We start from the raw sequence: 12,195 nt of genomic DNA, 5'->3' as shown, positions 1-12,195 counted from the left end.
CAACACCTGGCTATATTATACTTCAAAAAAGAATGATATTTGATATAAAAATAGAAACTGAAATAAAGATTACGACTTTTAAAGGAAGGGACATGCTTGGCTAGCTTTAATGAATAGACATGACTAGTAATTAACAACACCCTTCCTAGAATATATTTTGCAGTTAAAATCCTTTAAAACAGCTTCCATAGTGCTCATTGTTGGGCATTAATCTGCTAAATTTTCCCCTATACATCAGAGAAGAAAATATAAGAATGGCTAACATTTTTACAGCACTTACTCTGTGTATGAAATTCTTTTCTAAGCACTTTATATACCCATTTAATTTTCCCTACAGCCCTAGTAGACACTATTGTTAGCATTCTTTTCTTCATTACTATTTTTAGTATTGAGGAAACTGAGGCAGAGAGAGTTTAAGTAATTTGCCAAATAGAAATAGCCAGTAAATTCAAATCAGGAATTTGAATGTAAGCAGTCTGGCTTTATAGATGGTGCAGATAGAACCTCTAATGTCCAAATGTTCATCACAAGCAGTATAGTAAATTCAAATAATGTCTTACGATATGTAGAAAACATCTGCAACTTACACCGGCTAAGCAGGCTAAGCTTAAGAATGAGTTAAACTCACATAGTACAGACACATATTTTCTCTTCTGTAGGTAGTGGCAGTGGCTATAGGGGAAGAAATTTCAACATTGATTCTAATCGTCTTGTGTATATAGTGTATCTTAGATCTCACCAGATGGACTTATGTGACATAAAGATGTTGGAAAGGATTTCATTTCATGCATTCGTAAGTCATTTTTACCCTGTACCACGAAAGGAAAATGAGTGAATGAATACCCATTCTATGATTCCTTCTATGAATTGTCAATAGCATGATTAGGATAACAGAAATAATATAGTTAATCAAGAATTTTGGACTCTAGTTTTAGTTCTGCAGCTAAATTTTTAAATGTTGGATAAGGAACAAAATTTATAAATTGTTTTCTCCATATTTAATGTAAGAGGATTAGATGCTCTCCAAGAGTAAAAGAAGCCAGCAGTGGAGATGTAGAAAAAAAAGTTCAAAAAGTTTCCATGAAAGAAGGAATACTGTCAAGCCTTGGCTTTACTGCTTTTAATCAGCCTTGGGTTGTGGCTGGAATTGAAAAGCAAAGAGTAATATCAATGAACCTCATCCTCCACAACAAGGTTCAAAACTGGCTTTGCTCATATTATAAGACAGGAAGGAGAAAAAGTAATCTTTCAAACCAATAAAGTTAATTTCATATGAATTGGCATGAGTGCAAAATAAATTAGATGAGTAGTTTACAGTATGTTTCCCATAATAATCTGGTTTGTCTTGAAACATTGAGCTTTTAAACACATTTTACTGCCTGGTCTCTGGCTTTGTGGTTCCACCATGCTTGAGGAAAACTGCTGACAACTTGTTTTCTGTTTCCACTGGCAGGATTACTGTTTTGAAATTGAAGTGATAAATGGTTGGGTATGGTGAAATGGTTGAGCTCTGAATTATATAGCTTTATTCTATGTTTCTCTCTAATGCACATATTTTTATTTCCAGTCATATTTTTACTTTATCAAAAGAAATGACCATTACATAATAATCATAAGCACTGAACATTGTATGGATTTTGGTCCTAATACACAAATAAGGACACACTGTAACTAAGGATTCTCTTTGTTGTATGGAGGGGCTTTGAAGATCAGGCAACTTAGAAAAGAAATTTCTGTTTGCATTTTGTATGGGACAAACTCATACATACAGCAAATTTTTCTCATTTATTTTTTCCATGACCTTTGAAGCATTTGACAACAGTTGATTTGTATTTTCTCCACACATATTGCCCAAAATAGCACTAGCAACTTGGAAAGATTCACTTTGATCTGAAGGTAGTTTTGCTTACCATGTGCTTGTGTAATTGAGCACTAGTTGATATTCAAAACAAATTCCCCAAACTTGAGCTTAGTTCTTTGGCACCTTATGTAAGACTTTGTGAAAAACTAAACTTTTTATCTTCACTGGCCAAATGAGGTGATCTTATTCCCAACCACCATTACATACAAGACTGATATTTGTGTTAGTTATTGTTGTATATATTTACACAATTAGTCCTAAGGGAAGCTTAGTTATCTTGTAGTTCCTATGAGTTTTCTGCTTATTGCTCACCTAACTCCCACTCATATCTTCGGCATATTTTTTACCATTCCACATGGGCACAGAAGCTTTATGAAATCCTGATCCTTCCTACTTTCAATCTCTTTCTCCTTCTATCTTTATCAAAACTTACCCATCAGTTGCTTCATAGTTGTAGGCTTCCATGGTACATGTCACTTGAGCAAGTCACTTAGGTTTCCCACAATAAAATTAAATGATTGAAATATATTAGAATGCCTTCAAGTCACCATCTAGATCTAAAATTGCATAAATAAATACTTACTAATGTGTTACTTAGTAAACATATTTATTTTCCTAATAGACGGGTTTGGTGGAATCATAAAGGCTAGACTTGGCAATTCACTAGGAAAAATATGATTTAACTTAGTTAAGATTATTTGAGGATATTGATGGGAGAACTTTTGAGAAAATTCTCATGAAAAAGGGGGTGGGGTGGGACAAAACAACCACAAAGATAAAACAAAATAAACAAAAAATCCTTAGTTGGGCATTGCAACACACTGCTGTAAGCCAGGACTTGGGAGGCTGGAGCAGGAGGATAGCTGTGAGTTGCAGGGCATCCTGGGCTACACACTGAGTTTTAGACCAGGATAAATTACATAGCTAGAATTTGTCTCAGAAAAAAAATTTTTAAAAAACACTGCTACTCATAGATTAAATATCTTCTCAAAAAATCTCTTACTGAAGGAAAGCTTGTGAATTATTACTATTATAAAATTTCTTAATCATATTTGGGGCATTTTAAATTTCTATAACAAAAATCCAGCTTGATTTTAAAAGATTAAAAGAAGACAGTCTATGGTAGATTTTTGTTTTGTTTTGCTTTGTTTCTTTTGGCTTCTCTTTCTTTTAAAATAAAGAACAAAATGACAAATCCAAATTTCAGACAGCTGGACGTTTCCCATTATGAGGCTTAAACATCTGCATTTTTTCACTTCTCATCCAGATGTTTTGGTCTTGCGTAAACCTAGCAAAAGTGAAGCAGAATATCAAGCAATTGTCTGGGGACTTTGATTAACATGGACAGCAAATCTGAATAATCTATGTTCTGAGAGTCCTGTTTTGTATCTAGTTCAGAACGCATTACTAATGAGGTCAAAGTTACTGTAGGCTTATTTCTTGTATGGGTCATTTAGCGCTGATCTATTCCATGACCACGGAATGCACCTCATACTTCAGCCAGCTGTCTAAAAAATGAGTGCACTTGGTCATATATGCAGTCACCTCTGAAACAAATGTAAAATAAAATTGTATTTCTCATAGATGGTGTGTCAGTTGAGTCATTTTTATGTAAGACAATAATAATAACGGTCACTCATATAGCTCTTATTTGGTGCCAAACATTACTCTAAGTGCTTTGTCAACATTCACTAACAAATGTTCACTATAAATCTATATATCTTATTTTATCCTTATTTTGAAACTGAAGAAATGAACCCAGAGAAGGACTAAGGAATTTGCCTCAGATAAAATGGATGACCTTATTTTTTTTTTTCTAGGCAATTTCTCACATCCCCTGTATGAAGAAGGTTGAGGATTCAGTGTATCAATGACCTAGAAAATATATCAGAAGAGCACAAAATCTTGGACACTTCTGTATTCTAAGTTCATAGGTGAAACTGCTACTAGAGAACACTTGTGCCCATAAAGTAACATAAAGTAATTCATAGTTTCCACCCAATATAATAATCATAGGCATAAAACACCCTCTTCAAAAGACAAATAAAATTTTTGTTGTCACTAAATTCGCATATAATGAAAAAAGGATGATGTTCTTGGAGTGATGACTATGTTTGGGTGATATCATAGGACTAAAGAATCAAAGACTCTGAGGAAGGATTTGTATAACTGGAAGAATCTTCAGAAATTTTTGATCTCTAGCAAATTGACATAGAATTCTAAATGTCTAGCACCTGAAAAGACACAGTAACATCTTGGTTACATACTACTGTTTGCAACATTTAGGTTTGCAAACAAATTCATTGCGAAAAATTTTGCTTCTCTTTGCAAATGCTACATTGGATGATAAACATTACTATGGCCATCTTCCTTACACAAATGCAAAGCAACCAAATAATAAAATTTCTTGTCAAAAGAAGCAAGTGAAAAATTATCTTCTTTCTATATGTGTTTATATGTATCTGTCATCTACCTGTCTAATCTATCATCTATCTTCTATCTACATATCTATCTATCCATCTATCTATCCATCTGTATCTATTATGTCCTTACTGAGTAATTGACCTGGAGTTTGTAATTTCCTGTCTCAGCCTCCCAAGAAACTGCAATTATAAGATTGTGTCACCACACTCCACCCAAATTATATTTCTGTAAGGCTCTAGGGATTGAAACTTCACTGATGCATCCATCTGTACTTGTCCATTTAGTCAACAAATGCAAATGAGCACTTACTTGTGACCAGCTATAATACTGGTGCTCAGAGAATACCAAAAATGATAAGGACTCTCTTTTCTGTATTTTGTTTCCTGTCTATATTTTACCTTATATTCTGGTTTTATGGGAAAAACAAATTTTCACCATTTTAGTAATAGAGACTACACTTGTTAAATTCCATTTTCCTTTCCTTCTTGTTAAAACTGTATACATTCCCTACCTGACTAAATTGTCCCATTTTGGAATATGAGACATCTTATTCCAACTTTCATCTTCTCTTTCTTAACCTGTCTAGTAGGTGAATGAAGAGGTTCCCTTGGGTATAGAGAAAAGAAAAACAAAACAAAACCAAAACCAAAACAAATAGAGCTTGTCTCTGAATATCTCAGCTTGTAATCCTACCCAATTCTCATTAGATTGTTATATGTGTAAGCAATATTTTTGTTGTGTTAAAATGGAAATATTTGCAGGGGGTATCACTAACAAAATGTTCATGTCCTAGTTCAATGGCCTGTACAGAATTTGCTTCAAAATCTTAAAAAAGGTAATTAGTCAATCACTTCAGTTTCAAGTTTGGTGAAAATTGGATGTCAGCCTCACCAAGTTTCACATTGTTTTCCTTATTCTTCTCAAGAAAACCCTCTGCACTGCCTTCTATAACTCTGACACATTTTAGCATATCCTCTGTTGTTCTGTGGGGACCCTGTCTACCTGTTGAATTTTATAAGTTATTACAAATAATCCCAATTCATTTCTTTTAAAGTTTGCCTCACTCTGATTCAATAACTTCAATGTCTTCATTTTTAAGAACACAATTATTTTCTCCAATATTTTCTTCTTTATGAATTTGAGATTATAATCAGCAGTGAAAGTAATTATTTATTTCTAAACCACATTGCAGAAGCACCTCACATTACTCTTCTGCAAATACTTCATGGGATGCTTCAGTAGCAAATATGTTGTATAATATTCATTTTCGGACAGTACAAGGATGCTTGTTTAAAATAGGTTAAACACACCCCATAACTCCTTTGCTACAACTGAAATTTTGAACTCTGAAGCTTTTATTAATATTGTTTTCTTTTGTGTTTTAAATTTGTGCCATCGTTTACCTTTTTATATCTTCCTCCACAGATCCACCAGTTTTGTTTTATTGTGAGAGGATTACATTATCTCACACTTAACCTATCGAACTATTGAACTCCTGGATGATGTCCCTGCCTCTGTTCTCATCCTTTACCTAATTCTTCTCACATCTGCTCTCAAATGAATGCTCCAGCACTTCTCCTTGACTTATTTCTTGTGATGTCTTCACACAGATTTCTGCATTTGCCAGCTAAATGTACTTGCTTTCAGCTAAATAGAATTTGCTTCATGTGTATTCCCATGTGCGAGTCTCCACATTTGGGAAATTGTTATTATTTGCAACTGTTTTCTGTGTTCCAAACATTTCTTGCCAACTCAAATCTCAGTTGCCCAACCTTGTTTTTCTACACTATGTGTTCAATATTACTTTTTGTACCACTGGACTGTGTTTTGTGAATACTCCTTTCTTCTAACATATGATGTGTAAATTATTTGATCATTTGTTTTAATTTTAAGCATTTCTATTATATTTTGTGAACTGAACAGTACACCGTAGACACTCAGTAAATACTCATGTTTGACTTCACCACCATATCTATAAAAGATACAATTGAGAAAATAGTAGTGAAAATTTGGTAAAACACCTTTGGTGGGTATAAGTGACTTTATATGTTCTAATTTCATGTTAGTGGAGCACTAAATAACCTTGATAAATGGATTGTGGCTGATTTCAGTTCTTAAAACAGGCAAGCTTGATATGAAAATAATTAAAGTGAATGATTACATTTTATTAAACTACCCCCATACATTCATCAGAGAGCCCTAATTCTCAAAACTGTAATCTCTTATCAGACATTTTAGAAAACAAATGCATGAGTAATGGAGAAATTGGAGCCATACAATTCTCAATGTTACATTTGCTCTCCCCCAAAAAGCAACAACAATTGCAAGTATTCACTATGGAAGTATTTTCTCTCTTTAGTCTGGCTTTATCAATTTATTACCTCACACTGGCAAATGAATGCAAGGGGGGTAAAGAATTGCAGGTGCAAGAATTTAGGACGTTTCTTTGGTCATTCTAGAGAATACTTTGTAAAAGGTGAATCATTTATTTTAAAATAAAATATAAAACACAATAAATGTTTTAAAACCAGTGGCTCCATATTCTTGAGAATCCTTCAAATGTCACATGAGTAATTAGCATCTCCTTCCCTTTCATGGCAGAATTTTTTTCTCACATTTGCCCTTTGCAGAACTAATGTTTAGGATACTACTCATTTAATATCTTTTGAACTATGCTGTAAAGTCATAAATGAACTCTACTTCTACTTCTCATTGTACCTGGGTTCCTCCTGTAAGCCCCACAATTTTAATGATTCATCCTCAACCAAAATATTCACCTTTCCCATAATACTGACTTGTGTTCAAGACTTACAAAATGAATAAAAGTGTCTCTGCACTTATAGTTTTGAATTGTAAAATAGAATAGATTTGGATCTAATTTAACTAATGCATAAAGCATGGAGGAGCATCATTTTGTTAGGAAGCATATAGCTACATTTCAGAGTATCTATGATTAGACTGAAGTGCATTACATGATTAATTTTGCCAGAATTCATAGTTTGTCAGGGGCTGGGGATTTACCTCAGCGGCATAAGCGCCTGCCTTGCAAGCAGGCAGTCGTGAGTTCAATACCTGTACCGAAGGGAAGGGGAACATAGTTTGTCAAATGAAGCCCATGTACAAGTTGTCCATCTTCTTATGATTTGTTCTCATGATAGTTTCCATTTCTTTTGTATTATTTTGATTTTATAAACTTCTCAATTATGTCATAATTTCTTATTCTTTCAAAATGCTTCACCTTACAAAGTTCACTATTAAATATATGCTTACATACAGTAACACAATGACAAATGTTTATACTTGTGTGAGAACTAGCTATATCAGCGTTTTTTCTAGATTTCCAAAATCCATTTCAGTGAAAAGTTGAAAAGAAAAAAAATATTTACACTGAAAAACCAACTGGAAGAATACCTTATATTCTTGACCTAATACTTCTAATATGTTTATGCTCTATATCTTAAAATTATCACACGAAAATGAAACTCTAAAATTGCCACCTAGAAATAAATGTCACAGATAGCATACACACTAGTTCCTGAAAATTGTAAAAAAGATTACTTGTCAAGTTCCCCAGCACAAGTGTGAATGCTCTGTCTTTGAGCACCTACTAGTAGTGAAAGGATACATTGTGGCCAGCCAACTCAAATTGCTACCCACGTTTAATCATTATAAATAAAAGAAGCAGAGAGACCCATGTTATATTTTCAGAACTGGCATGCTTAATACAGAACTATTAGTTTAAAAATACTACTAAACATTATTTGAATTAACCTAAATTTCTGTGAAAAAATAGTAAAAAGCACAATTGGTCACTGAAACATGTACTACTCATTTCATGCAAATTATTAACTTAGTAATTATACATACAGAGTACATACAACTTTACAACACTTGGAAAACAATTAGGCATTGGTGGATTTTCATTTTTAAATACCTGCCATTTTTACAAAAGCAAAATCTTATTTCTCCATGGAAAAATAGTATCTATGAAACACTACATATGTTGAACAGCATTTTGCAAATAAGCAACTAATTGTCCCATTGTGAAATGAACATATATATCACAGCTAAGTTTCCACATATTGTTGGCATATACTATATTTTCTGAAGAGTTGGATGGAGGAAAGCAAGAGAGAAACAAGTACTTTGAATATAACTCATGGATCACAGAGAATAAATAGTGGGAAGAGGTTAAGAGAAATAACACATATTATCTAATACTCTTTTATACATTTGAGTTCACAATTTACAAGAGTTGGGAGAATTCTTAATTTGTATACATTGTATATATTTGTCGTTGCTTATATTTGTCCACAAACTTGATTTACAAACCATTTGCAAGTTCCCAAATCAATCTTGATAAACAATTGACTCCAATAGGCATCTAGGTGAAGAGCACACCAAATTTGATAAATTGGAAAGAATATATTATTATTCACAACAAGTACTAGAACGGGGGTACACTCATAGTAAACAGGAAATATATTATACACAGAGATTTTTCTGATATAGTTCAGTCACACTCGTTATTATTTGAGGGTGAACAAGTCTAGTTTGTCAAATATGTTTCTTGAAATATCAGTATATATATGCATTTGTTCTGGATCCTTGTACACATGGATAAGCATATGGTGTGTATGTACAGAACAGTGCATTTCACAATTACATTATGTTGAGAATCCCTGCATTTGCTGCTCTACCACTAGTAAATTTGAATCACTTAAGCACTTCATCGATGAGTACTGTTGTATTACTTCTTTTCAATTGCTGAAAGTTGCAGTCAGTATATATTTAAATCCGAACTTCAGTGATGCTGAAATACAAGTAAGAAAATGTCCACATCTGCCTATAGTCAGTCAAGGATTATTTGGGGGTAGAAAAAGACATCCAAATGTGAGTTAGAATATAATAGAATGTGCACTTTAAAATGTATTTTCAAAGTTTTGAAACTTTTGCAATAAACCAGAAAGTCATAAGGGTTGCTCAAAACTCTCCTAAAGGAGTTCACAGCCTATCTATTCATTTGCTTAAGAAATGCACATTGATTAGCTATCCGCCAGGTTGCCTACAGAAGATGCGTTTACTTAATAATCTAAAAGCTGCTATTACTAATTAGTCCACAGAAGCTGTCCATTACGTTGAAGAAGTTCTAAACATTTCAATCATATTTTTTTCTTAACTCATCTTTTACAAATAATCTTCCAGCTGGAGTCCCTCAACATTGTTTCTTTAAAATTCCTGACTCTTCAGTTACTCTCTAGACATTTTCTTTCCCCTTTAACTTAGTTCAGATTTCCAAATTCCCCTAAGTTTTAATTTTCTCATTTCAAATACCAGAAATAGTCATCAATATGGGGAACACACTTCACCAAATATGGTTGCAGTCCATGTAGTATCATGAAATCTTCTAAAACCCAACACAATGTTAAAATTTTCTTCTGCTGGAGGAAATCAAGACTGTACATCGGAAAAAAGTGTCACACTACAAAAGTATGTCCTTTGCTCCTCACTCACTATTTTGCAAATGAAAACAAACAAACAAACAAAAAAAAACATTTAAGTACAAAAGCAATTCCTGTACCTTTTTTCACTTTCTCAGTACTTCAGTGTTACTGGGCATACTTTTCGCTTGGTGTAGCCGAAATTCTGTGTGCTCATATAACTGTTCAAAGGAATTCAGTTTCTTCACTACCAAATGTCACTGGTGAAACTAAGCTCTTTGGATGACAAAGGTAGCAGGGAACTGTTCTTAGGAAATTCCTGATTATCTTTCAGGGCATTATTTAGCGGCTGTTGTCCATTGAGTAGTGCCATAGGCAAGTTACAATAAGTGTGGTGGTTGCCTAAAGAAGGTAATTGCAAGGTGCTTGTTGGCATTTCATGATTATAACCTCGACAGCAGTGTCTCATTTGCACTGAATCTGAATGGTGGAAATCTGGGAGATCAGCTTGAGATGGCACGAGAGTAGCAGAGGTACTGGTCATGGTAATTGAAGGTACAGGCTGGAGTTCTCCAAAAAGTCCTTGTTCTGCAGAGTCCAGAACATGACGCCGTGATAGCATTTCTTTTTTCTTGATGGGCATTTCATATACTAACTGCTTCCAAAACTTAGAATTTAATTTGCTGCTTTGGGGTCCCTTCCACTTGACGAGAGACAGAAGTTTGATGCTGCGCTTTAGTGATTCTACTTCCTGGAAATTCAGGTTTCCTTTTAACTCTGTACACTCAATAAAAATTACTTTGATTTCTCCACTGACTAGCATGTTATGAAGTTTGCTTTCCAGCTCAAAAATACTCCATCCCCGTCTGAGAATATATCCTGGAGTTAGCAGGATAATAAGTCTTCTGCTTTGCTCAATACATCTTGTGAGATCTTCAATGTATGCTACAAATCACAGAAAGAGAGAAAGAGTAAAACAAAGACATTGCCAGTCTTTATAGAACCAGGTTTTCACTCTAGTATAACAAATATTCAGTGTTTCTTTAAAATCTGTGCCATTTTCTTTTCTTGTATTGCACATTAAGAAAGCCCATTTATAAAATTAAATTTAAAAAACTGCTTAAATTGTTATTTTATCTCCTTTTTTTTTTTTTTTTTTTTTTTTTTTTGTCTTTTTCCTTTTTTATGAGTACCGGGGGTTGAACCCACGACTTCCTGCTTACAAGGCAGGTGCTTATGCTGTTGAGCTAAATCCCCAACCCCACATTACTTACAGTGTTCTATAGGCCAACACAAATTCTGCTTTTTTCAGAGCATAGGTATATTTCAGTGACTTTTATTTATTTAATAACTTAGTTCTAGGCAGGCTTCCAGGATAACACTCTAAGTAACCAAGCAATCAATGAGTCAATGAAAAGAGATCTGAATCATTCTAATAATTGTGGGGTTACTGTACTTCTGGATTTTGCTTGCTTTTCTTCCCTGTTTTCTTTCTTTTTATTAATATTATAGATTTTACTTGACAAATAATAATTGTTTATTATTCATTTTAATTGACAAATAATAACTGTATATTGCCTCTCATTTTAAACTACTAAACAAGTAGAAAATCTATATGCACAAACCACTTGTGATGCAGAGATGGTGGAAAAACTCTTTTGGAATAATAGCCTGCTTTTCAGAATATCTTCTCATTTGCAATTTTAGATTCTTTTGCCCTTCAAATCCAGAGATAGGGAAATAGTGTATGCCCATGAGTTTAACTTGAACCAGCTGCTTTTTGTTTCCAAGAAAACTGAAGTGTAGATTTGGAGTTGGGGAATGGTGTGGAATAAATGATGAAGAGACAGAGTCAAACAATTAAGAAGTAAGTCTGCCTTGTATTGTGCAGCAATTCTGAAAGTGAAGTAAATATGTTATGACTTTTTTCACGGTAGAAAAACACTCAACTAACCCTAGGTTTGTTTATCCCATGGAATAATCCTTTTGCAATCATGATTCCCAAGTCTTATCTGCCAAAAGAGGAAATGTACACATGTGTTAACAAATGGAGACTTGGACACAGACGCTGCACCAGAAAGCTATCTTTACTAAGCAGAGCACAAGACCTTGTCTAAAGTACAGTGCCCTCTAGCAGAAGCAGTGCTTACAGAAGCAAAGCCAACTTTTGTCACTGCAAATATGCCCAGGGTTACAGACTGCTTTTCAGGAAGTCACATTCAGGATACAGTGTCGGCACAGCACACACCCCAGTACAAACCATTAGAAAAGAGAAATTGTTTCACAGATACATATTTTACAGATGATCTCTCTTTTCCAGGTCTTTATTTCTAACGCTAGGCAACAAAAAGTAAAACAAAACAAAAGCAACAACAACAAGAAAATGAAAACTTTCACAAGTGAAAGTAAACAAACTTTCCACACACCATCCAGATAAACAAAAATTGTTTTAAAGAGATACACATAGAA

General features: G+C 33.8%; 1 protein-coding gene across 1 annotated transcript in view; it reads right to left on the bottom strand.

Moving 5' to 3' along the window:
- Positions 1-1,391: 1,391 nt before the first annotated feature.
- Il1rapl2 (interleukin 1 receptor accessory protein like 2) overlaps positions 1,392-12,195 on the bottom strand; it is a 1,287,414-nt gene continuing 1,276,610 nt past the window's right edge. The window contains exon 11 of the mRNA XM_063246234.1: positions 1,392-10,671. Coding sequence (XP_063102304.1) covers positions 9,974-10,671 — 698 coding nt within the window. The 3' untranslated portion in view covers positions 1,392-9,973. The remainder of the gene's footprint in view (positions 10,672-12,195) is intronic.

The sequence above is a fragment of the Cavia porcellus genome, unplaced genomic scaffold (assembly GCF_034190915.1).
Source record: "Cavia porcellus strain 051 isolate PalLab524CR breed Dunkin Hartley unplaced genomic scaffold, mCavPor4.1 scaffold_3, whole genome shotgun sequence".
Taxonomy (NCBI): Eukaryota; Metazoa; Chordata; class Mammalia; order Rodentia; family Caviidae; genus Cavia; species Cavia porcellus.
This window is presented reverse-complemented; position numbering and strand designations above follow the sequence as displayed.